Source organism: Protopterus annectens, chromosome 10.part0 (assembly GCF_019279795.1).
Source record: "Protopterus annectens isolate FY-2018-M chromosome 10.part0, PAN1.0, whole genome shotgun sequence".
In the NCBI taxonomy this organism is placed as follows: Eukaryota; Metazoa; Chordata; order Ceratodontiformes; family Protopteridae; genus Protopterus; species Protopterus annectens.
In genome coordinates this window covers 1371121808-1371146876 of record NC_056744.1, presented here as the reverse complement: position 1 = coordinate 1371146876, position 25069 = coordinate 1371121808, and the positions used below count along the sequence as shown (strand labels likewise).

The following is a 25069-nucleotide window of genomic DNA, read 5'->3' as shown; positions in this document are numbered from 1 at the left end:
AGTAGAATACATACATGTATGCTGATAATTTGTTTTTTTATTCACATTAGTCTTTTAATAAAGCTGGAAAAATATGTTGCATGCTAGATTTTTTTATTCAAAAAATTGTGCATGAAAATCTACTTTTTTATGAAGATTCGTGTGCTCAGTAACATTTAAATAAAGATTAGCCATGTATTTTGTTTGCTTTAAAAGTTCAACTTTCTGAAAAAAACAATTATTTTTTTTTCAAATGGTCAACATGTAAAAAATCTGCATTACAAATAAATATTTATTCTGTAGATTTTGTCCTAAGTAATGTAGCACTTACAGTACAAGTGTACTTGCCCTTGTTTTTAATGTTACTATGAATGGACATTGGATTCACAAATATGGTTGATCAGTTTTATGGGATGCATGGTGAAATCTGTCTGGTGTGCAGTACTATTGAGATTACAATTCATGAATCATGCTTGTGACTGAGCATGACGTCAGGCACCTTGAGGTAAAGCACAACAGACTGAGTACGCTTATCATGCTTTACAGTTCAACAAGCCAATGAACACATACGTAGATGGAAACCACCTGATCTAGAATAGCAAAACATACAATATGGCAGTCTATGCAACTAGTCTAAAATCAGTATCAACATTTCTTTTTTCCTGACAGTGGGGGAAAATTAAGATTATTCAGTACAGAGATGAGATGAATAACATTATCAGTGATTTACCAGAAAATCAACAATTTTAAGAGACATGAGGAAAAAATATAAAGCAAAACGACAGACATTCTGCAAAATCAGAGACAATTGAGAGGTATTTCTGTATGTAAAATGATAGGTTGTATGCAGATAAAAAGGTAACCCACAGTAAGCGTGGGTGTGCTGTATTATACTTGTACTCAAATGCTGGGGTCAGGGACAGCCTTATCTAAACTGGCACCCTAGATAAAAAAAGTTGTATGGCACCACCCCTACCCCCAGTGCCCAGCTGATCCTGGTCTACTCACAATATACAGATTACCTTATTTGTATTTTTTTCTCACAGTTTTGCTCTTTATTTTTTCATGGTGTTATTCATTCATTAAGTCATTTATTCATTCAACACATTTTATCTAAGTAACACTACATTCTGATAACTGTGGAGATAACAGCTTCTTAAGCCATGTTTTCTTTATGCTCTGATGAGCATTTTAGAGTTTTTTTAAGCAACCAGTTTCTTTCAGTGAATGCCTGAAGAAAAAAAAAACATGATCAAATAAATTTAAATTTACTCTTCAACATTGCCTTTTCCTTCTTCCTTTCAACATATCCTAAGTGAAATAACTATATTAAGCAGGAGGTCTGGGAGTTCCATATCTCCAAGAATCCATGAGGTTCCTAGATGTTCTCAGATGGAAAAACAACCTTTTTGTCCAGTGATGGCTTGAATAAAACATATGATTAAAGATAATTTGACAGTCTTAATTTGTTTTACATTAAGTTGTCCTAAAGTAAATAATCACCTTAGCCATGTGACTTGTGGTCCTGGTGTGGGGGCATAAGTCCCTTGATGTGTGTTACATTGCCTATCTTTTTAATCTCCTATATCCTAAAGCACAAAAAATAGATAATAAAACTCATCATCATTATTATTATTATTATTGTTATTATTATTATTATTATTACTACTATTATTATCATCATCATCATTATTATCTGAATAAACTGCCCTTTAAGTGGATGGCTTCATCCTTAATCCTTGCAGCCCTGTCTCTGCTCATATCACTAGGGGAAAGTGTTTGATATTGCACATCCTGGTATGTCCAAAACAATCTCTAGAAATTCAGTCATAATCAATTATGAGAAGACATAAGTTGAACCTAACTCTTAATGCCCAAAGCTGATGAAAAAATGGTTCATAGTAAGATGAGAAGACAAATGACTGTGAGGATACATATATCATATCTGGAAATAGTATACAACCCCACCACCACAGAATAAGTATCCCCTTTTGATATTAAACATTAAGGCACAAAGGAACGCAATCATATTTCAAGCTGCTGATGTCATATTTATATACAGCTTGCCTCCTCACTCCCTACCTCTCAAAAGATACTTATATTCTGTGTACCCTTCTGATGTCAGACTGAGACAAACCTGGAAAAAAAAACATAATGCATACACTGTCAGACGAATATAAACAGTGTGCTTACTTACTTTCCACCCAAAGAGAGCCACCTGTATATGCATCAGGTGTTTGAATGTGAGGAAAATGATAAAAAATAATGACTGCAGTAATGTTTCCAACTTGTCACTTCTAGAGACAGCACAATACTCCTATACGAGCTATGGTTACCCTCCATGCAACTCTCTGAAGTTTGTTAGGAAAGTTAAACAAATAATGACCATGCTGTCCCCGGCCCAATACAAGATATAATGACCTCTGATTGGGAAAAATGCTAAATAAACAATGACGTCAAACACAGCCCCCCACACATGTATAGTGACCTTTTGTGCACACCTATGAGCAGGGCTGGTTTTAGACTAGGTGGGGTTTAGGGCAGAGGTGATTACTAAGCCCATGTCAAAAATGTACATATACAGGCTTGGTATGTGAGGGCCACTAGCCCCCAGTAGTTCTGAAGGTCTGGGTATTCAGTGATGAATTAATCTCTTTTTTGAGAGAGATATTAAACTGAGCAAATGGCAACAGGTTCATTTACTTTTATCCAGGTAACTCCCAGCAAACAGCTATAGCCACTTCTATGTACGATTCAGACATCTGATGACCATGTAGTGTATTTAAACTTTGTTCCAAACAAACAGTTGCCACACATTTAAGTTTTGCATGTTGTTTCAAATAGTTACATTACACCTGCAAAGCCAAAATAATAAGCAAACAGCAGCTAGCCATTTTCCTCCACACACAGCAATTATGTCTAGTCTGTCAGTTCATATCAGATTCATAGATTAGTACTAAGCTAACTGCCCTTGCAAGCCATTTTAAGCCTAGCCAATTATCTCTTGGGAGACTCAAACCCTGCATCTCGTGTTTATAAGTTAAACACCTTAACCATTAGGCCACTCTCCCAACCCTTTGTCCAGTTAAGCAGTCTGTTACTTCTCATAAATGCACACTAGTCCTGAAAGGCCATATAGTGACTACTGTAAACTGAACAAATGACAAGAGCACCAGTTACGTTCATCCAGCTCAACCCCACCCAGCAGTTATAGCCATGATGTCTGATGGCTGTATTATTTTACCTCCACAGTCCACACAAACAAGTTGCCATATGCTAAAGTATTCCAATCAAGTTGTTCCACACAAATCACAAAGCCAGAGAAATATTGCCAAAACATGTCTGGTTGATCATTGCCATCATCCTTGTAAAAAATAATAACATTTATTCCTGCCAGTAATATTATAGAAATAGTAGTGACATGTTGACTTATTTTATCCAGGAGTGTAGCCAGAAATTTCTATTTTGCACTCTTATACTCATAACAATGCCTCTTATTGCCTCATTTCACATTAAAAATATCATACCTTCAGATACTACCACATACCCACATAACAAATGTATGAATCAGTTTCATATGTTTACAATTTTAAAAAGCTTTCCTTTAGACCTTGATAAATTGCTCATAGCTTCTGTAATTCATGTTATGAAAAAAAAATTTACTCAACTTAATTCAAAAAGCATGCCTGCCTACACATATGATCTCACCACCATGCCATTTCTCTCATCTCAACTGCCCAAACAAAGCCAGAAATATTGTCAAAAATATCTAGTTGATCAATGCCCACATTACTATCAAAATAGTGCACTTATCAAACCAGGTGATTCCTTTCATCTCAACTATTCACACAAATAACTAAGCGAGAAATACTGCAAAAAAGTATCTCGTTGGTCACTACTAGCATTATTTTAAAAAAGTAGCAAACATTAATTCACCACACCATTCCTCATACAGTGTTCATAATTTTGAAGACTGTCCCTGTTTATATATACATATATATATATATATATATATATATATATGGTCTATATAAAATCAGTGAATGTTCAAAAAAGCGAACGCTGATTTATTGACCCCATGTAAGCAAAAGCTTACAATCCCAAACACTCAGAATAGCGATCTTTTTCCCATGGAAAAAATCGCTGTTCTAAAAAAAAAAAAAAAAGTAAAAAAATAAAAACTTCTAAACATTACATAAAGTGGGGGACTTTGCCCCCTCACCTCCCTACTTAAATATACCAACACCAAGATTGCACTACAGTAACAAAAAAGGCAAAGTAACGAAGGTGGCCAAGTGATTTCTTTCCCAGGGAAAGAAATCGCTTATCGCTTATATGCCGTTTCGCTATTTTGCTGTTTCGTGCTTTCAAGTTTGATCAAGACGCATTTGAAGGATTGCATCTTTGATTATATAATAGGAACCCCTATATATATATATATATATATATATATATATATATATATATATACATATGAGTCTACTGCATTCTAACGAATTTATGTTTCAACGAAACGTAAATCCACGAATGCATTTACACAAAAGTGCGTTTTAACGAAAAAAATGCATTTTCGTGTAAATCCATGACAAAAAAAAAAACAAAACATGTAAAACACTTTTATGCAGGGGGGGCAAGCCCCCTGCACCCCCCACACCTCCCTACTTTAATATTCTCACTCCGAGAATGTTCCCTCATCCCTACTGTACTACTAGCTCAACAACAGTCTGCTTAGTTGTACATCAACACTAAACATTGATGTACAATTAAGTTAACATGCAAACCGCATGTTTTTCTTTATTTAAGTAATTTATTTTTTCTTTTACAAACTTATTTACACAAAAGTGCATTTCGGTAAAACGCACTTTCGCATAAATACACAAGAGAATTTATGTTTCGGTGAAACATAAATTCAAATGAAGACAGTAGATCCATATATATATATATATATATATATATATATATATATATATATAAACATAAGCCAGAAATTCATAAGCCTAAAACCAAAAGCCTGAAAATTCAAAAGCCTGAAAACTCAAAAGCCTGAAACCCAAAAGCCTGAAAACACACAAAAACAAATACTGACTTTAAACAACATAAACCATATTACTTTCCACTAAGTATAAGGAGGGGGGCAAGCCCCCCTAGACCACACACCCCCTGCTACTTAAATATACCAACTCCGAGATTGCACTTAGTGTAATGAAGTGCAATCTTGGAGGTGATATATTTAAGTAGCAGGGCATGTAGGGGGTGCAGCCCCCCCCCCACATGGAGGGTGCAGTGGAGCTTGCCCCTTCCTGTTTATACTTAGTGGAAAGTAATATGGTTTATGTTGTTTAAGGTCAGTATATGTATTTTTGGTGTTTTCAGGCTTTTGAATTTTCAGGCTTTTGGTCTCAGGCTTATGAATTTTAGACTTTTGATGTTTCAGTCTTATGAAGGGGAACCATAAAACATATATATATATATATATATATATATATATATATATATCTATATATATATATATATATATATATATATATATATATATATATATATATATATATACATATATATATATATATATATATATACATATATATATATATATATATATATATACATATATCTATATATATATCTATATATATATATATATATATATATATATATATAAATCTCAACAGGTGTACTTTTGTGCCTGCATTTGAATACAGCAAGTTCACTACTCCTGTGACATCACAACATCCTGCATTATTGAGTCCCCTTTACCATTTATTTATTAACTTATTATTTGTAGATTAGGTTAGTCCCACTAGGTTAGTAGCTATATTCCAGGGGGAGAACCAATGTGGTATTTATACTACTGTGGGAAATTTGGTCAGGGCATCAGGAAACTTCCTTTACAATTTTCAATAGATGCTGTGGGATCTTTTATATCCATCTAAGCTACCACCAGCTCAAGCAGATTATGCCTTAATTTAACATCTCATCCCAAGCATGGCACACTCAGGAGTGCAGCACTACCCAATACTGCACTACAGTGCCAGCAATCCAATCACCTGGAGTGGGAATAGAACCTAGCCTTCTGGTCTTCCAGTCCCAAAAGTGAATGTGTTACCTGTTGCACCACTGAAAGCAACATAGATTCGCATCCTGGGAGGACTGCATTTGCCAACATGCTTATATGCTTTTTAACTTACTCTGTTAATAAATTGCATAGTACAGTGGTCCAGGCATTCTTCTGAAGGTCATCACTACGCAGTGTGGGCTAGGCTTATGAATCCCATCCATCGCTAGTACAAATGACTATAATGAGTAATGCTGTAACTTAAACATATTTAAATGAATTCTTTCTACATGGAGATGTTGTCAGAGTTGTTGTTGTTTCTTTCGGCTTATCCCAGTTAGGGGTTGCCACAGCGGAACTCCGGCCCGCTAATGTTTGGTAGTGGATTTTTATGTGCCGAGTTACTAGCCCTGATGCACAACCTTCAACGAAGGCACGCCCATTCATGCATGCCTCCACACAGAAGACGCTCTAGCTGAGAATCGAACGTGACAACGTCTTGCTGTGAAGCAACAACACTACCGCAGCACCATTACCGCGGTATATATAATATTGTTAGAATGCCAGTAGAGTATATATGAGCAAAATGTTTTGCATTCCAGGAAGGGAAAGGCCAAGTGGTACAGTGGTTAAGGTGTATGCCTTTCAGCCACAAGGTGCAATATTTGATTCTCACCACTAAAAAGAGCTTTACAAATTGAAGGTGTGTATATATTTATATATATATATATATATATATATATATATATATATATATATATATATATTGCCCATACATGTCAATCAGAGTGCCTCTTTGGCCCTCTTCAAAAGGAACCTTGACAATTGGATGGGAGAAAGGAAATTCACCCCAGGGATCATGTCAGTTGACCTGCTAGACAGGGGTCCATGGAAGTAAACAGTGCAGGAAGAAATAGCCAGGGAATTGTTATGCCTAGGCTTGTATAGGCCCTAGAGCTGATAACCTAGTATGAACCTATTTAGCTGGAGTGTTTAAAACTTTGTCTGTCTCTCTAAATACATATATATGTGTATGCTTGCCTGTGTGTGTGGGGGGGTATGTGTAATACTGGGAGGTCATATGGGTTTTAAATGAACTACATTGCACTGTAGTTTTAGTAAATAATTTTATAATGAGTAGTGACCAGTTTCAGCAACAGAAATATATTTCATTTATCAAATAAACCAGACCACAAATTTTGTATTTTTCATTTTTTATTTTTCATTCATTTTATGTTTTTAGTTCTATTAAGAATGCACCTAGTGCGGCTACTTTAGATGAGTAATATTGTCATGTGTGGACTTTTGTGCGGTTTGTGTGTAATTTTACATTTTACTTTTTTTTACACTGTAGTGGATGGAAAATATGGTCTAAAGTGCCATTCTATGTATGTGTGTATGTATGTATGTATGTATGTATGTATGTATGTATGTATTTATTTATTTGTTTGTTTGTTTTAATTTTACTTATTGTCATTAAATTAAGTATAGATTTGGGTTTACGGGAACTGTCCAACATGTAGTACTATGTTGTGAGAGTGGTGTCATTGTCTATGTTTTGTGTGTGTGTAGTATGTAAACTCAATTTAGATTTTAGGGCATAGTATAAATGCTGCAGGTTTGTCACCTCTGTTGACATACAGTGATAAAGCTCTGACTATGATCCAAGTGAAACAAGTTCAGTTCATGGTCCTGTCATCTGCAGGAGGTGGTAAAGGGGAAGAGGAGTGATGAAGTACTGCAAACCACCTGTTATCATTTACTTTAGGCTTTAGATTCATCTAGTTCTTAATTTTCATGCTTTATTGTCTGCTTAGGATTTTCTCTGAGCCCCCTTGGTTTTTCTTTTATTATCACTTGCATCAGCACAACAGTCGTACGCATTAAAACTGTTTCTCTGACCTCATCCAGTTTCCTTTGTCTTCTGAAATAATTATTTATTTGGCCATTTGAATCACAGGTGTAATCCAGATTGAGATAATTATTTAACATTTACTGCATATTGTGCATGCATTTTCACCATAGATGTATGTTTATATGTTTTCAGCTGTATCTTTTCTTAATTTTCATGGGCTGAACCTAAAATACATCCACATGTTTTAATGTTCAATGTTCTACCACAGTTAGTAATTTAAAAGATTATGTACTCGTGTTGCTTTTACATAAATTATATGGATTAAAATGAGGCTTACAGCCATTTTAAAATACTTAGTGCGAACAGCATAAAGATGCATATTTTAACAAGATTGCTGATGACTGCAATGTGGGCACTAGTATCCCTTCACTTACTGATACTAAACAGCTCCAGCATTATAGTATGAAATAGGTATATACTTCTTTACCAAAAAAATGTCTCAAGTTAAATGCAAAAAAATGCAGTATAGTAGCATTTGGTGGAAAAGCTGCTTCCAGCTCATTCATTAACTGGTGCTCTCTTCAGACAGATGTGTGGCCATGTGATACCCAGATGCTTATGTGAACAACTCTCTGTCATTTATTTATTTATTATTACATTTGTTTACCGGGTAGTGTCTGACTGGGCCAGGGGCCCGTTTTCAGCGGAGACCAGGGAAGAAAAGCTCTAGAGTATTACAAAAGCAATAATATTTCAAAGACTATTTCAAAGATTACAATCCAGGCAATAGTATAGTACAATGTAAGAACATGCAATCTTAATAGTATAGTTCAATCTAAAGAGTAATGCAGGAAATAGTACAGAAACAAGCAATAGGACAATACAAGTACTGGAGTAACTTCCAGTGGCGGCTGGTGACTTCAAATCAAAGGGGGGCTGCAGGAGATAGCCGAATGGGTGGGGTCAATGGGAAGGGGTGCAGACAACTAGAAAGGGGCGGAGCTATGCTCAAAACCACAAAAACTAAACTTTAATTAAATATGCTGCCCTGCGTGCCAAACCCTCATTATGAGAGTCCAGTCAAGACAAATGAAGTGTAAAAGAATAAAAATATTTCAATGCATTGGCTGCTTGACAGCTTACTTAATATCTAGATGGAAACAAAAAGGTTGTGAGGCATGAAAAAATAAATTACTTTTTAAATACATTACTGGAATGCCAATTAAAATCAAGTATAAGAAAAACATGCGGCACTCAACTCAAACTGCTTCTCCTTGCACTGCATTATAATTTATATTCAGCTTTATTAAAGTACCAAGTAACATGCTGAAAGTAGCAATCTCTGTGATGCCCCCACTTGTAAAAATGTTTATCCAAACAAAGACCTGCTGCCTGACAACTATCTACTTGTTTCATGGGGAAAACATGATCAAAGTAAAAAATGAAAAGCAAACAAGCTCAAGATACATTGCTTAAAGGATTACTGTACAGGTTATGGACCACACATGAATGGCATTCTGTTTAGTTTACGGGTAAAGCCCTCAAGAGATCACTGGAGGTCTCCAACAAATGTAATGAACTTCTGAAAATACTGTCATATGCATTTCAATACCCAAGGCTTATACATTATCTAGTTATGTAAATATTCTCTGCATGGCAACTACGAAAAGGCTTTCAATGCTGGTAATTCTTTAACACTATGCTTATTAAAGCTTACTTGCATCTTACAATCTCCAACAAGCTTACCTGATGGTCATTAAAATACTGCTACTTAAACAGAGCAACAGGGCATGTGACAGCATGCATTTCCTGAATAATAAATCAGCAGTATAAAAATATGACAGAAAACTAGAACATTCTGCAAAATCAAGGACAGATGAAAAGTCACGGTCGTATTTGTGGTCTACCTTGGATAGGGGAATACTCTGCACACTTAAACTGCATAACTGCTCTTTGCCTTCCTTTGACACATCCAGAGCCACTACAATGGGGAGTGGGGTGCAACAAGTATGTCACAATTCCAAGACATAACAATTTCAGAATTTTTCTGTTTCAATTATGGTTTATTTTGTAAAGTATTACGGCTTTCACTACCAGATCCTGCTCTTTTCATAGGGAGCTGTATTAATGCTATTCTAGACTCAGTGGTTACAAGCCTGTAGAGAGCTTCAGCCATATTTGAACATGAATTTGTTCACCATCTATACATGCAACTACAAACTTATCTCAGCTTTTAACAATAACTCACAGACAAGATAAATCCAGAATAGTTATTTTTCTGTACTCATCTCCGTTTAGCAAACTGAGGCAATTGGTTTTGCAGATTTCTGTATAGAAATTAATATTTTCTACTTGTTTCTTGTACTATTGTTCTTCAGAATTTCATCAGTCATGATATTTCAAAGTAATTACTGAATATTAAAAATGTATTATTCCATTAGAAACAAAATAGTCAATTTCTACATCTGTTATCAGGTGACAGCAGTATAAGTGTAGGTTGGACAGAGGTGGTCAGTAAATCACCCCTATATAAATCCAATTTGTGGGTCACACTTGTGTCACAGGGCTAGACTTATATGGGCTCTAGTGGTAGTTAGCTAATATACACCTATGAACCGATGTTACTTTTTTAAGTCTGGCAGTCAGAAAACCTGCAGTATTGCTTTGCTAATCACACAGTTACAGATACACCACTAAAGTGCTATGTAGCCACTAATATTTGCAGCAGAATAAAAGATAAGTCTTTAGAGTTCATCATTAAGAAAAAAGTGCTTATGAATTAGAGCCATTCTTCCACTTATTTCCTGTATGAATTTAAATTTCATGCAGGAATGCTCGCAAAAAGGACAGGAGCACAGGGAAAGAACTGACTCACTTTCATTTCTTTAAAATGCATGCTTTGACCTGTAAAGTGCATCTGAAGTGCTCTGGCTATATCAATTCTTTTCTCATAACAGTACAGTTACAATAGTTTGCACATGCATTTTACTTCATGTGGAGAAGTTACTGTGTATGATCCAAAGACAGATTTAGAAAATGAGTAAAAAAAAAGCACATCAGCCAAATATCTTCCCCATCTTAAGCATCGTTAGTATTTATGTAGTACAGTAAGGGAAGCAATATCATTTCTTTATTGCAGCTTCATTTTTAAGGTATCAGTAACAGCACATAACTCATCTTTTTTTGTAGATCACTGCCTGCACATTATTAGAGTTTATAGTGTTGGAATGTGACATTGCGATTATCATTCTTAGGTGAGCATTCCTTAACAACTCTACATAACAGTTCTACCACCACTGCATAATATTTAACCTCTTTCAGTAAGTTCCTTTAAATCTGTGTCATCTTCAAGCCTTGCTCTTATTTGTGTTGCCCTGCTTTTTCCAAAGACATGCACATAAATAATTTCCTGCAAACTGAAAAAGGAATAATCACAAAACTATGTGTTAAGATATGTTGTCTACTGCAGTGTATGTTTCTGCTGCATTGCCACAATGACAAGTCCTGAGGACTGTAATTTATCATTCTCAATTCCATTTATTATATTCTATGCCACATGAACTAAAATAAGAATTCAGACATATATACATGCAGACACGCACACGCACACACACACACACACACACACACACACACACACACACACACACACACACACACACACACGGCCATAGTAAAATCAACCAGCTCATCTTGTCCTGACAAGGAGGTCTATAAAAAAGACCAATCTTGAACTCATTTTGCTTCCAAAGAAGTTTCACCAAAATAATTTCATGGTCAAAGAATTTCTAAAACAGACATAATACCCCCTAACACAAAACAAGATACATCACCACCCATACCAACTTTTTTAATCTTATGATAAGATTTATAACCAGGTAAGCTCATAGGGGAATCGTTTACAGAAAACCAAGTTTCTATAACCATTACCACATAATAACCACCCCAGGACAGTAGCCTCTAACTGCTGCAGCTTATTAATGTTTTGTGCATTACACAGCAAAATTTCATACCACCATCCATGGCATTTTCAGTAGTATCCCTTAATACACCCTGTCCAATAAAAGCATAATCTATAACACAATAAAGCTTTAACAAATATCTACTACTAGTATAACTGAAATGTCTTCCATCATATCCAAACAAATTCTTATCCTTGGACATCTCTTCCAACAAATAAATAAATTGAGTACCATTAAAAGATCTGTTCCTCTTATTATTATTAAAAGTTCCTGCCGACTTGAATAAACACCACTAAAACAAAAAGAAATCACAGCATCACATAAAACCAACTCAATACCTTTCTTTTAGCTTAGTTTAATCATTTTGAAAAAAAAAATACAGTTCATTAATCTTAATTACATCATTAACCCCAAAGGACATGTTTACTATATGATACTTATTTCCCTTCAAAAATAGTCTTCTTGATGGCACCAGAATACCGTACATCTCACTCCCTTTAATGCATTTTTTTACAATGCAAAATATTATAGATTCCTTTAAACAAAGAATCTCCAGTCGCCAAAACATGTTTCTTCTAACCCATGTTTTCCTTCTGTGAAACATTCTTATCCTCACTACACCACAGCCTGGATGGGGGCAAATCCACAGCAGTAACACCCTCACTTAAACCACCTTTAGCTCTTCTGTTCTTTTTTCTACACTTACTTTCTTTATTCCTCCCCTCATCTACAACCGAATTATTACAATCTCAGGTTAATTCTACCCTTTTTACACCACCTAGAGGCATATTAAAATGTATATAACCAAAAGGAGCAACTAGGCTGATGCAGAGTCACAAATGTAGATGAAAAGGCAAAATCCTCAGGTTAAAATCCAACTTTAAATGAAGAGTCACAAGTGTAAATGAAAAGGCAAAATCCTCAGGTTAAAATCCAACTTTAATTCCACTGCAGGTCAGATAAGCGCTTTCACTCATTCATTTGAGCTTCATCAGATCATGTAACAAAGACCTTCAAGTACATAGGCTACATTTATACTATAATAAATGATGAAATATATATGTTTTTACCCCTTGAAATATATTTCTTTTGACATATATATTTATATATACATATTTATTAGAGCATCTTGAGTGTTCATGGAGAGTTTTTTATATGTATTTTTTATATCTACTTTGTCATTTTATACATTTCAGCATGTTTATATGTGCATATATTTTTAAGCTTAGATTGACTCATGAATACGTAAACAAGAAGCAGCTTTTGATAGGCCAATAGGATGTTTTAACTGTATAAATGTAGCCTATGTACTTGAAGGTCTTTGTTACATGATCTGATGAAGCTCAAATGAATGAGTGAAAGCTTATCTGACCTGCAGTGGAATTAAAGTTGGATTTTAACCTGAGGATTTTGCCTTTTCATTTACACTTGTGACTCTTCATTTAAAGTTGGATTTTAACCTGAGGATTTTGCCTTTTCATCTACATTTGTGACTCTGCATCAGCCTAGTTGCTCCTTTTGGTTTTATTAACATTATTCAAGTTTATCTGGAGCACTGGGCGTTTATCCTGTTTGTCAGCGAGTGGTTTGTTCCTGTTTTATTAACTTCATTTTTTTCTCGCTGATTTTGGAGCAGAGTCTACTACCAGGGAATAGCGTTTGCTTAGCGCACAACTTTTGCTTATATATTTTTACCCTGCATACAGCCATATTTGGCTATTCTATTTGTTACTGTGCCTTTGCACTATTTTTCCTATTATGCAGAGTCAGAGTGAAACTGTAGATATTGAGCTAGACTACGAGCCCCGAGGTAGACCTGGGCTCAGTCGCTCATCTACAGAAGAGGTTTGAACAGAATCTTGTCTGTTCAACAGTTACTTCCTGGCAATTCGGGCGCTTTGGAGCGCTTTGATGACGCTGGATACGGCGACACCCGATTTGGATGAGCTACAACGCCTGTTAGACGGTCTAGAGAAAGACTTTGCACATTTGAAACGCTTGCAAACACAGCGTTTGCATTTTCGTTATTGCTTGGACACAAAAATTGTACCGAGAGGATTACGATATTAAATATGCCCAATCAGGGGGAACATTATCCAGAGTTGCTTTCAAGGTGGCAGCGCCTGAACTTGGAGGTAAGCAAACAGTACATGGAGTTACTTATTGACTTTTTGCCTCTGAAGAGGAAACACTCACTAATAACATTAAGAAACAACAGAAGAGAATTTTTCTTGTTTCCCAAGTACTGTAATAGAACCACTATTTGAAAGCCTGTTGGATGGAATATCAGCCTTAGAGCGAAACTTCTCAACAGAAGAGAAGCAAGATAATTAGAGATCATAGAGATTTTAATTTAGGACAAGTCTTCGTTTGGCCTAAACATGGACATTATAGTGCTACCATTAAACCCAATGACTCTACTAGTGTTAGACAACTGAGTTCGAACCTAGTACTGGTTCTGAAAATGTTAATGTTGTCAATAATGCTTGTGAAGCTGTGGATATTACTAACTGTGTACATAACAATGTATCGCCTAGTAATAGGGTACAAAATATAGCTAACATTAATAACACTACTACTTCCAATGATACTGATGATGTAATTACTATTTTACATAGTGAGAGTGGATCTAGCTCTATTAATACAAATACTAAAGAAGTTAGTCAGCCTATTACTGGGAATAATATTGCAGATAGAACTAACTTATATCCTGCAGTACATGTTGTGAAGGGACCGATTAATAAGAGGTTGTCAGTAGATGATGGCATAGTGAGATCTAAGTTACCTCACAAAGTACATACTACCATCACTACAGGAGTAGTAAGTGAGCTCCCTTTTCCCCCCCCAGTCCGAAAGCACAAGAAGATAAAAAGGAGACTCAATGAGCAGGGGGAGACAGAAACGCAAATTATCAGAAGAGTATGTACCACATCAGACAATAAAGAAGATGTGGAAGAACAAAGTAAATTAGATACAGCTGAAATTTTGATACCAGCAGATTCTATGGTACATAACATCTCAGGATATTTGTTGACTGAATGTGATGAGAAATTATTAAGTAAAGGCCTAAACTTTATACCAAGTGCACACAGTAACTTTACGGACACTGTAGTAGATATGAGACTTTTCTGTCAAAGCCTTATGCTTAAACTGCTATTTCATGATAAAACTGATAGTGAATTGACAGACAATAACGTTACTAGACCACCAAAGTTTAAGAAGCTTAGCAACTTTGTCCCACCTAATCATCCGTTAGTTGAGGCATATTTGAAACTAACTGAGGATGATTTGTATGAATATTTTTCTAAAGAAATATAGGAAGAATGGTAATTTGACTAGAGGGGAGCAGACTAGCTTACTTAAACTCCAGTCATTACAGTCCATAACCATCAAACCAGCTGATAAAGGTGGTTGCATAGTAGTGATGGACACTAGCAAATATCATGATGCTATGATTAAACTCTTGGAAGATGATTTCTATTTACAAGTTAATGAACAAATAGTGCAAGCCACTATCAGTCACGTAAACAATATGTTATTAGATATGTTGAAAGGTGATATCTTGGATCAAGAATTGTTTGACTATCTCTTTGTTAAGAATCCACTTGTACCAACAATACATGGGTTACCTAAAATTCACAAAGACTCCATTGACCCACCAATGAGACCCATAGTGTCTGGTCAGGGTTGGATCACTGAAAACCTTTCTGTCTATGTTGAGAAACATTTGCAACCTATATTGAATAAGAACAAAGTTGTACTGAAAGATTCCAAACAGTTTTTAACAGATTTGTATGACTGTTTAGGTGGCATTTGTGACGTTGATAACTTGATTTTTGTAACGTTTGACATCAAGTTCTTGTTTACTGTGTTACCAAATAACATAGGCCTGATTTATATCACTGAGTATCTACTCTTACATAGCGAATATACATCAGTTAAAGTAGACCTCATTGTACATTTCCTTGAACTCATTTTGAGTAACAATCTTTTCACCTATGACAACAAGTTCTACCAACAGCGAGGTGGCGTAGCCATGGGCACACCTTGTGCCAACAGCTATGCAAACATGTTTTTGGCATTTTGGGAATTTGAGAGTCTCTTTAATTTAGAAATGTTTAAACAATATGTAACTTTTTATAGACGTTTCGTGGATGATGTTTTTGTTTTATGGAGAGGCAGTGATGATGATTTGTTTGTGTTCCATACTACATTGAACAACCTCACTAGCTATTTAACCTTTAGTATGAATCACTCTAGAGAGAAGATAGAATTTCTTGACTTGTATATAGAAAAATTAGCATGTGGGTTGATCAATACAGGTGTCTATAGGAAACCTTGCTATTTCAATACTCTATTACAGCGTGATAGTATGCACCCACAACATATTTTTAAAAATATCATTAGAGGCCAGGGGATGAGAACCTCTAGGCTAAATGCCACTAAAGAAGGCTTCCTAACGGAAGTGAGTGACCTCAAGATAAGACTAGAAGAACGGGGCTACAGCTCACAAGAGATTGAGTCCAACCTCTCAGATGTCAATAAACTTAGACTGAACAGAGCATCCCCTTATTTTGGACCAGTTATTACTGGTGGATCCATTACAATAGACAATGGTAGAGATGATAGATCAACTCATGTAAGGGTTTCTTTACCATATAGTACTGATTGTCCAGCAATCAAGAATATTATTACGAAACACTGGCCTATTCTCTGCACTGATGACACCATTGGTAAACTTGTGGGGACTAAACCCTCTTTTTTATATAGGAATAAATTGAATTTAAGGAGAATGCTATGCTATTCAAAAAGGGATGAATGGTCAATGCCTCTTGAACACACAAAACCATGTGGACGCTGTAATTATTGTAATTCTCTTGACCCCAGTCCATTTTTGAACATCCTGATATGCACACTAACTTCAGCATACGTGCTGTAGCTACCTGTGATACTACTCATATAGTTTATTTGGCAGTGTGCCAAATATGTGATGCATTTTATGTTGGCAAAACCAATCGTCGATTTAAAGACAGGATAAGAGAACATCTTTACCACATTAGGAAGGCTTCACCTCACAATGCCTTAGCTAAGCACGTAGCCCAAGCAGGTCCTGAACATTATTTTTATTTAGAGCTCTTGAGAACATTAAACCCAGTATACGAGGAGGTGACATCAGGAACCATACTGAGAGCAAGGAGAGTATGTGGATAGTTAGATTGAGAGCAGATAGGGGTTTAGGTCTCAATGAGAGAGCCTCTATTAAACCTATGTTAAACAAACGGAGGAATGTTTGTAGATTTTATAATAAATGATGAAATATATATGTTTTTACCCCTTGAAATATATTTCTTTTGACATATATATTTATATATACATATTTATTAGAGCATCTTGAGTGTTCATGGAGAGTTTTTATATGTATTTTTTATATCTACTTTGTCATTTTATACATTTCAGCATGTTTATATGTGCATATATTTTTAAGCTTAGATTGACTCATGAATACGTAAACAAGAAGCACACATTGATAGGCCAATAGGAGATGTTTTAACTGTATAAATGTAGCCTATGTACTTGAAGGTCTTTGTTACATGATCTGATGAAGCTCAAATGAATGAGTGAAAGCGCTTATCTGACCTGCAGTGGAATTAAAGTTGGATTTTAACCTGAGGATTTTGCCTTTTCATTTACACTTGTGACTCTTCATTTAAAGTTGGATTTTAACCTGAGGATTTTGCCTTTTCATCTACATTTGTGACTCTGCATCAGCCTAGTTGCTCCTTTTGGTTTTAGTAACATTATTCAAGTTTATCTGGAGCACTGGGCGTTTATCCTGTTTGTCAGCGAGTGGTTTGTTCCTGTTATATTAAAATGTATGTCTTCCTCCATCTGTGTACAAGCAAAACAAAATCATTCACACCATCAAGTCTCTTCACTACATCCATTACATAAACTATTTTATACATTTATTTATATAAAAATACTGTGTTACACATACTTACCACGAAGAAGAAACTCTGTACTACTTCTTTTTCCGCTGCTGTGTCACGTCCAGAGAACGAAATAAGGCCGCCAAGCAATAATACATCCACCAAGTCAAGTCCACAACTGAAACTGGCTGCAACTGTTTGATTCTTGCTCTTTTCCTAGCCCATAAAGCCCAGGAAGAGAGCGACAACCAATCAGCAGCCATTTAGCCCATCCACGTCATGTACGTGCCTGCGGACGTGGCAGTCCGAACCCCTTCCAATTCTATGCGGTTCCAAACTGCATAGACTGCTGGGCATCAGCCTGATGTGTTAATTGGCTATCCGGACTGCAGCACTGGAGTGGATCTCCAACTAGAAAGAAAAAAAAAAAACTTTTTTTTAAAGCCGCTGCAACCCGGAATTCGAAAGTGCGCATGCTCATCAGTCGGCGTAAAGCAGCCGGCTGATAGAGATGAAAGAAAAAAGACTCGCTAAAGACAGACAGAGACAGTAAAAATAAAAAAAGTACTTTTTTCCTTTTTTCTTAAGGGGGCTGCAGTCTGGCAGTCCGATGGCACGAGCCGCCCCTGGTCACTTCTATACTAAGAAAAATTGATATCAGAAGAATAGGAGTTTTGCTGAGAATTGTAATAGAAGTGGGTCAATAATTATCCAGGTGAGTGGCAAGAGCACAGCCAGTGGTTAGTCAGGTGTTCCTTTAGGAGTGATTTGAACTAGTCGTGGTTGGGGTTTTTTGCTATTGACTCTGGAAGAGTGTTCCAGAGTTTAGCTATTGTGTGTGAATAGAGGGAATCACCATGATAGTTGTGGGAGTTGGAACCCTTGAGTAAAAGTTTGTTAGAGGATCTGAGAGCTCTATGTTTGTTCCTGGTTTGGACTAAATAGGAGACTGCTGGGCAGTCATTGGGGTGATACATTATTTTGTGGGTTAAGGTTAGCTGAATAAGTGATAATAGGTTGGGTAGTTCTAGCCAGTTTAGCTGTGAGAGGGCTGCACAGTGGTGGGATCTGTGTGGATGATTAGTGGCATATTTAGCAATCTTATTGTAGCACACGTCAAGGTTCTTGCGGTCTGATTTTTGAAAGTTTGTGTATATAAGCGATCCATACAGGAGGGTGGGTAGCAGGTGTGTGTGAGCAGTGGCTAACCTGGCATTGGGAGTTAGGTTTGGTTTAGCCCTATATAGGGTGCCTAGTTTAATGTGGACTTTTTGAATAGTTTGTGTGACATGTATATCAAATTTGAGGTTATCATCTATGGTAACACCCAAAAGCTTAGTGTGGTTAGTGGGGACTATCCTGGTTCCATTTGTGGTGGTGATTGAGAGAGGGGAGAGGGAAGATTTGGGTTTTCTGTTACTAAAAGCTATAATTTTGGTTTTGTTGGGATTTAAAGTGAGCTGGTGCTGAGAGAGGAATGCTTCAATGTCCTGAAAAGATGATTAAATTTTTAGTTGGAGTTCGTGGGGTAAGGACACAGAGCAGATAAGGGTAGCATCATCGGCATTCTGTACTATGGAAGCTAGTTGAGTTACAGAACTAAGATTGATTGTGAATATGATAAACAGAAGAGGACCGAGAATAGAACCCTGGGGTACACCCACAGAGATCGGGAGTAGGGGGAAGACAGAGTTTTGATTATCATATTTCCACCACCATCAAGACATCCTTCTTTCTAGCCCAATTAAATTTCCTAGAGAAAATCATCATAATCCATGGAGTCATCATACGTTTGCACTCTTCCTTTATTAGATCCATCACTGAATACAGAACTCCCTTTAGTATGCACAAATCCAAGCATACTGGTCCATTACAAAGATCCCAAACATTTCTAACAAAGAAAATTAAAGGCCATAAATGCTTCCAGTATCTCAAGAGATTAGGACAACCTTCCTTACATTTTGAAGTCTATCAGTTTCACCAAGGTGATCCAAGTGTCATTTTTTGAACCATGAAAAACCTAGTACTACTCAACCTCCTATTTCATTGAAAAACTAGTGTCTCTGCAGCCACTCATGCTAGGGTCCTACATCTACACCTTCAAATAAACAAGATTTGCTGGAGAGATAGGTTCCATATTCAGTCTGTTCTCAGCTTTTGAAATAAGTTGCCAGTAAAGGTCAAACAAAGTAATGCTTTAGCTACCTTTAAGGAAAGTCTTTGATTGTATAGGTAGGCACAGATTCAGACCAGAGTTATAATGTATGGCCCTGTTTGATTTGGGAGGTGAACAATATTAAGTGCACAAAAAGGGTGACAAGAAGTTTTAAATGCTTTATATGGCAAGGAGCAGTGGTGCAGCAGTTAGCATTGTTGCCTCACAGCAAGAGGTTCTCTGGTTTGATTTTTTGGCTGGGGTGCCTTTTGTGTTGAGTCTGCATGTCCCCCCTGTGTTTGTGGGGGTTTCTTCTGGATGTTCTCGTTTTCCTTTCACATTCCAAAGACACACCTCTGGAGTGTTTCTCCACATGCCTGTGCTGAAAATGGGCTCTGTCCCAGTCAGACTTTCCCAGTAAACAAGTGTTAAATGAATTAATAGGCATCTTAACAGTCCCTGTGATCACTTGCCTACGGTCTTTTTTTCCCTATGTTCCATAGAGATAGAATGTGTCATTGGCCACATGCTTGCCACATACAGTTTCCCAGGAAAAAAAAGTATTAATTTAATGATATTTAGAAAATTAAATGAATTACAAGTACATAAATTACCAAGGCTGTGCATGTCTTAGATGGAAAAAAGAATAGTGGAAATCATGAATAATAAAACTTCTTTACACTAGCCTTTGATTTCTGTTACTGGTATTCTTAATCTGCTAATATGATTAATGTTATTCTTTGCAGGAGCTGTCTTGTTTCTCTGATAACAATTTAAAAAGGGTGTGTTTTTTACAGAATGAAGTTCTTAAAAGAATGTCACCAAAGTTTACTTTTACGTTTGCCCCAAAGTTAGATTTAGATGTCTGGAAGCACCAGTATTTGACTTGGGCTGATCTTCTATCAGTCCTAAGGCGAGGTACTCCAAAGAAAATATATTACAAAATGTGACAATTGCTTTCTGGAGATAATTTAGTCTATAAAATGCATTACAGTGCTCTGGTTGGTTGAGAATATTTGTACTGGCTGCTGATAGAGAAAACTGTCTATAATAGTAACTGAAGCCAGGAAATGAGATAAAGAAACTCTAAATTATTCCTAAGTTAAGCTACAGATCCCAAACCAATTTTAAATGAAAAAATCAGGGAATAGTGACAAAGGCCAAATAAATGCTGGTTTGCAGAGTGAAGGGAGATTACTGAAGGGATACAGAAGTCATTGCTCTGATATACAGGGCACTGTTAGCACTGTACCCTGAGTATTCCCTGTAGCTCTAACGATCACAAAGAAAAAAGATGAGGATGATTGAGTTACCTCCACAAAGAGACCGGCCACCAGTGCAGTCCCCCAGGATTCTGTGCTGGGACCTCTACTGCTTGACATCTACTTTTCTGAAGTAAAAGCCAATACCAAATGGCTCTGGCTGACCAAGTTTGTAGATGACTACAAGCTAGGAACAGTCATTGAATCCCCAAATGACTTAGCCATCCTGCAGGAAGGTTTGTCTCAAATAAATAACTGGTGCCAAAATCATGGTCTAAAACTAAATGCCAAAAAATGCATGCATTATTGTATCCTTTGAGGGGTCATCTACCCCAGAAAATTACCACGTTGAAAATATGCTCCTAAGAGTTGACCCAGTTGTTTCTGATTTGGGAACTGATGTGGACAGTGACCTAACTATTGACCAACATATGTCTACTGTTGTAAGAATGTCTTTCTGTATTGCGCAGCTTATAAGCAAAGGGACAGTCTCTAAATCTAGGGATGTCATTGTCCCCTTAACTAAGCCTTCATTAGGCCAGTCACTGAATATAATGCCCTATCTGGCATGCAACTGCCCAGACATATGCAACAACTGGAATGCCCACAGAGATACCTTATTAAAAGTATAGAAGGCATAAACAACATGCCATAGATGGACTGACTCAAAGCCTTGTCACTATGCTCTGAATCCTACATACTGCTAACAGATGACCTGTATCTGCCATACAAGTCATCCTCCGAGCCATTACTGCTAAATTTACTGTACATCAACAAGTCAAATGGCATCAGAAATGCTCAGTCTAGAGATACTGTACATCAGCAAGTCAAATGGCATCAGAAATGCTCAATCCAGAGACCTAAACCTCTTCTGCAGCATCAACAGAATGGTTTGGAGGGGCAGGCACATTCTATAGAGGATACCATTGTTGTGGAACAGACTCCCCCTCCATGTAAAACAAAGTTTGTCCCTGTCCATTTTCAAGTGCAACTTAGATCTATGGATGGGAAACAAAAAATTTACCCAAGGATTACCCCCTGTACTACTAATGTACAGAGGCAGCTCCTAAATACTTTATCCCATGCATGGAGTCCATCAAACTATCTGTGCTATGACCCCAGTTTTTCTTATTAGGGATGATATATAATTATTGACCATGAGATGGGTAAGATTAATCTATAACCAAATGGGATAGGTTATTTCAAGCACAAAAAGAGAAACTGGCCAGGCTTAAAATGACCCACCAGGGTAGCTAGCCTAGTACTTACCTTTGAACCTATGACCCTATGAGTGATTCATAAGGCCACACAGATAATTACGTAGGCTACAAGAAAATAGTAACTGCAAACATACACTCTGAGGGAGGAGGAGAGGAGGGTCTGACATGAGTAAATGGGAATTATAGATGCCAGGACGGGGGAGTTGGAAGGCAAACTGAAGAGAATGAAGGAGGTGTGGGTGGAAGGAAGAAGGGGCAAAGGTCAGGATAACTATAAGAATTTACTCCTGCATGGAGAGTGTAGTAGGGCACTTGTATGGCTTGTCAGAAGGAGCCACGGAACAAAGAATGACAGAGGGGGTTAATTAAATGCACGGATGAGATGCAAAATGGATAACAGCAAATAGGAGGACACCAATGTAGGGGCTATATGCAACTCTTAACAGATACAATGGACTTTTAGTCTTGTCTATCATTTTAAATGAATATTCATATGTATTATCTACTGATTCTGTATTGCAGTGTTTAGCATCTTACTGCTCTTTATGAAAGAATGCATGCCCCTGCCCTATAAGACTTACTAAATGAGGTGCCTAATATTCTTAAGAAAATATTTTTACAAAACAAATACTATGATTATTGCCTTCCAGCATAACTGCTTAAATAATTATCTTCTATAATCTATACAGAGCATCATGCAGCAAGATCCTTTATTAGAAATAAATCAGTCTTTATCTCAAAATATTGTTCAAGACCAAAATGGTGCTGCTTAAACTTTCCAAATGTAGAATAAAACTAATTTCTCTGGTTTATATTAGATAACATTCATCAAGTTCTGAGAGGCCTTTTTTCTGTCAAATTCCACTAAAATTATGCAGGTAAGAGCATTAAGCACAATGAGACATAAAATGTCCTACTTGTACTACAGAATCAAGTATGAAGCACTTGTGGTTTTATCATTATTCGAAGGGGAATGGAAACACACAGACTGTCCCACAAAATCAAATATGAAGCACTCCTGCTATTAGCATTAGTAGGAATGGAGCAAGGAAGAGAAAGGGAAAGGACTATTGTAATCAAAGCAAAAAAGAAAAGGGAAGTGACAGAACTATATTTCACAATTTCATGTCTGGAGCATTGTTTTAGACAATGGTTTCTGCACATGGATGTTGACAGCCAAGACAGACATTATTTTTAGTGAAACAAAGTGTCCAATGTCAACTCTTGCTTCCTTGAGAATGGTTGGGTAGTATAGAGCATGGGAGTGACAAATGAGAGGCAATTGTTACCATCATGTACACTGATGCCATAATCAAAAAGGAGCATGGAGTACATCTTACACATGACCTTACTATAAAACTTCATGCCCCACATCCATGCCTGATTCTCAGGTCTGCTACACATAGCCATTGCCTACAAAAGCTTCTCAATCATGGCTCTACATACAAGTTTGCTTATTTTAAGCAATTTCATTTTATGCATACATTAGCCAATCCATTCCATACACAAAATTGCTTGTTAGTAAAGTTTATTTATGTATGTCTGACTGATGCCACTTCAAGCAGTGTTTACATTAAGCAATGCTTGAGAAATGTTATTACAATAAATGCAGAGCTATCATATGGAATTAATACTGTGCCAGGTTAGGAGGAAATATGAATATGTAAATAACCTACCAGTCATGTCTGCCAGCTCTTCAAGTTCCTTAGCAGCTTGCGGTCCTAGTGGAATTGTGTGAATAATGGAACCACTGTTCTCTACTTCTGTAAAACAACTGTTTATATCACTGTCTTCTCCATCAGTCAGCAGCACAATTTCTTTTCCACTTGTGCCTTCAGTAACTTGCTTGAGAACCTGCATATGAATTTTTTTTAACAATTAATTATGCAGTGGTTTAATTTGCCATTTTAATAGCATCACTCTGTTAGTAGAAGCATTTGAAGTCAATAAGTGTAGACATTATCTACATAATCAAACCAGAAGTAAAGATCTGGAATATCTATACAGTTTCTGAATGAAGCTTTCAACAAATAACATTTCCTTTTACAGATCTAGTGTAAAAAAGGAGATGAACTAATAACTGCTGATATTAAAATCAGATCACTGAGTACCAGTTTAAATAAGTACTTCAAAGTTCCTCATTTTTTTGCACTGCTATTTTATTTAAACTGCATTTTTGTTTGAATTTTTAACAAATTGTGTGTTACATAATTTTCTTGGTGACAGAAAGAGACAATAAACCTATCTCATCTTTACTTTTAAGTGTCTTAGCATTCATGCTCCCTGCCATCCCTGACTCCCAACCTTATCCTTTGCCAACCTGTCCCACACCGTCTTGAATGCCTCACTGAAATGCCTAACTGAAATAATCTATACTATCCATTCCTGTAGTCTATTCCATAGCTGAAAAAGCACTTTTGGAGATAAGTAGTCCCTACAGTCTACGGACTATGCATTTCCTCTCTCCACCTGTCCTTACTATTCAGAATAACCACTTCACATCTGCCTGACCTGATCTTGTGCACTAGCAGCATGTTCTCCTCCACAACATCATTTCTTCAGGCTTCAAATGACAATAATTCTAGCTCTCCCTAGCCTCTGTTCATATTCTTTCCTATTCATTCTATCTATCCTTCTGATAGCTTCCCTTT

General features: G+C 36.6%; 1 protein-coding gene across 1 annotated transcript in view; it reads right to left on the bottom strand.

Annotated features, from left to right (window-relative positions):
• LOC122814282 overlaps window positions 1-25069 on the bottom strand; it is a 572950-nt gene that overhangs the window by 468674 nt on the left and 79207 nt on the right. The window contains exon 3 of the mRNA XM_044086872.1: window positions 24095-24272. Coding sequence (XP_043942807.1) covers window positions 24095-24272 — 178 coding nt within the window. The remainder of the gene's footprint in view (window positions 1-24094; window positions 24273-25069) is intronic.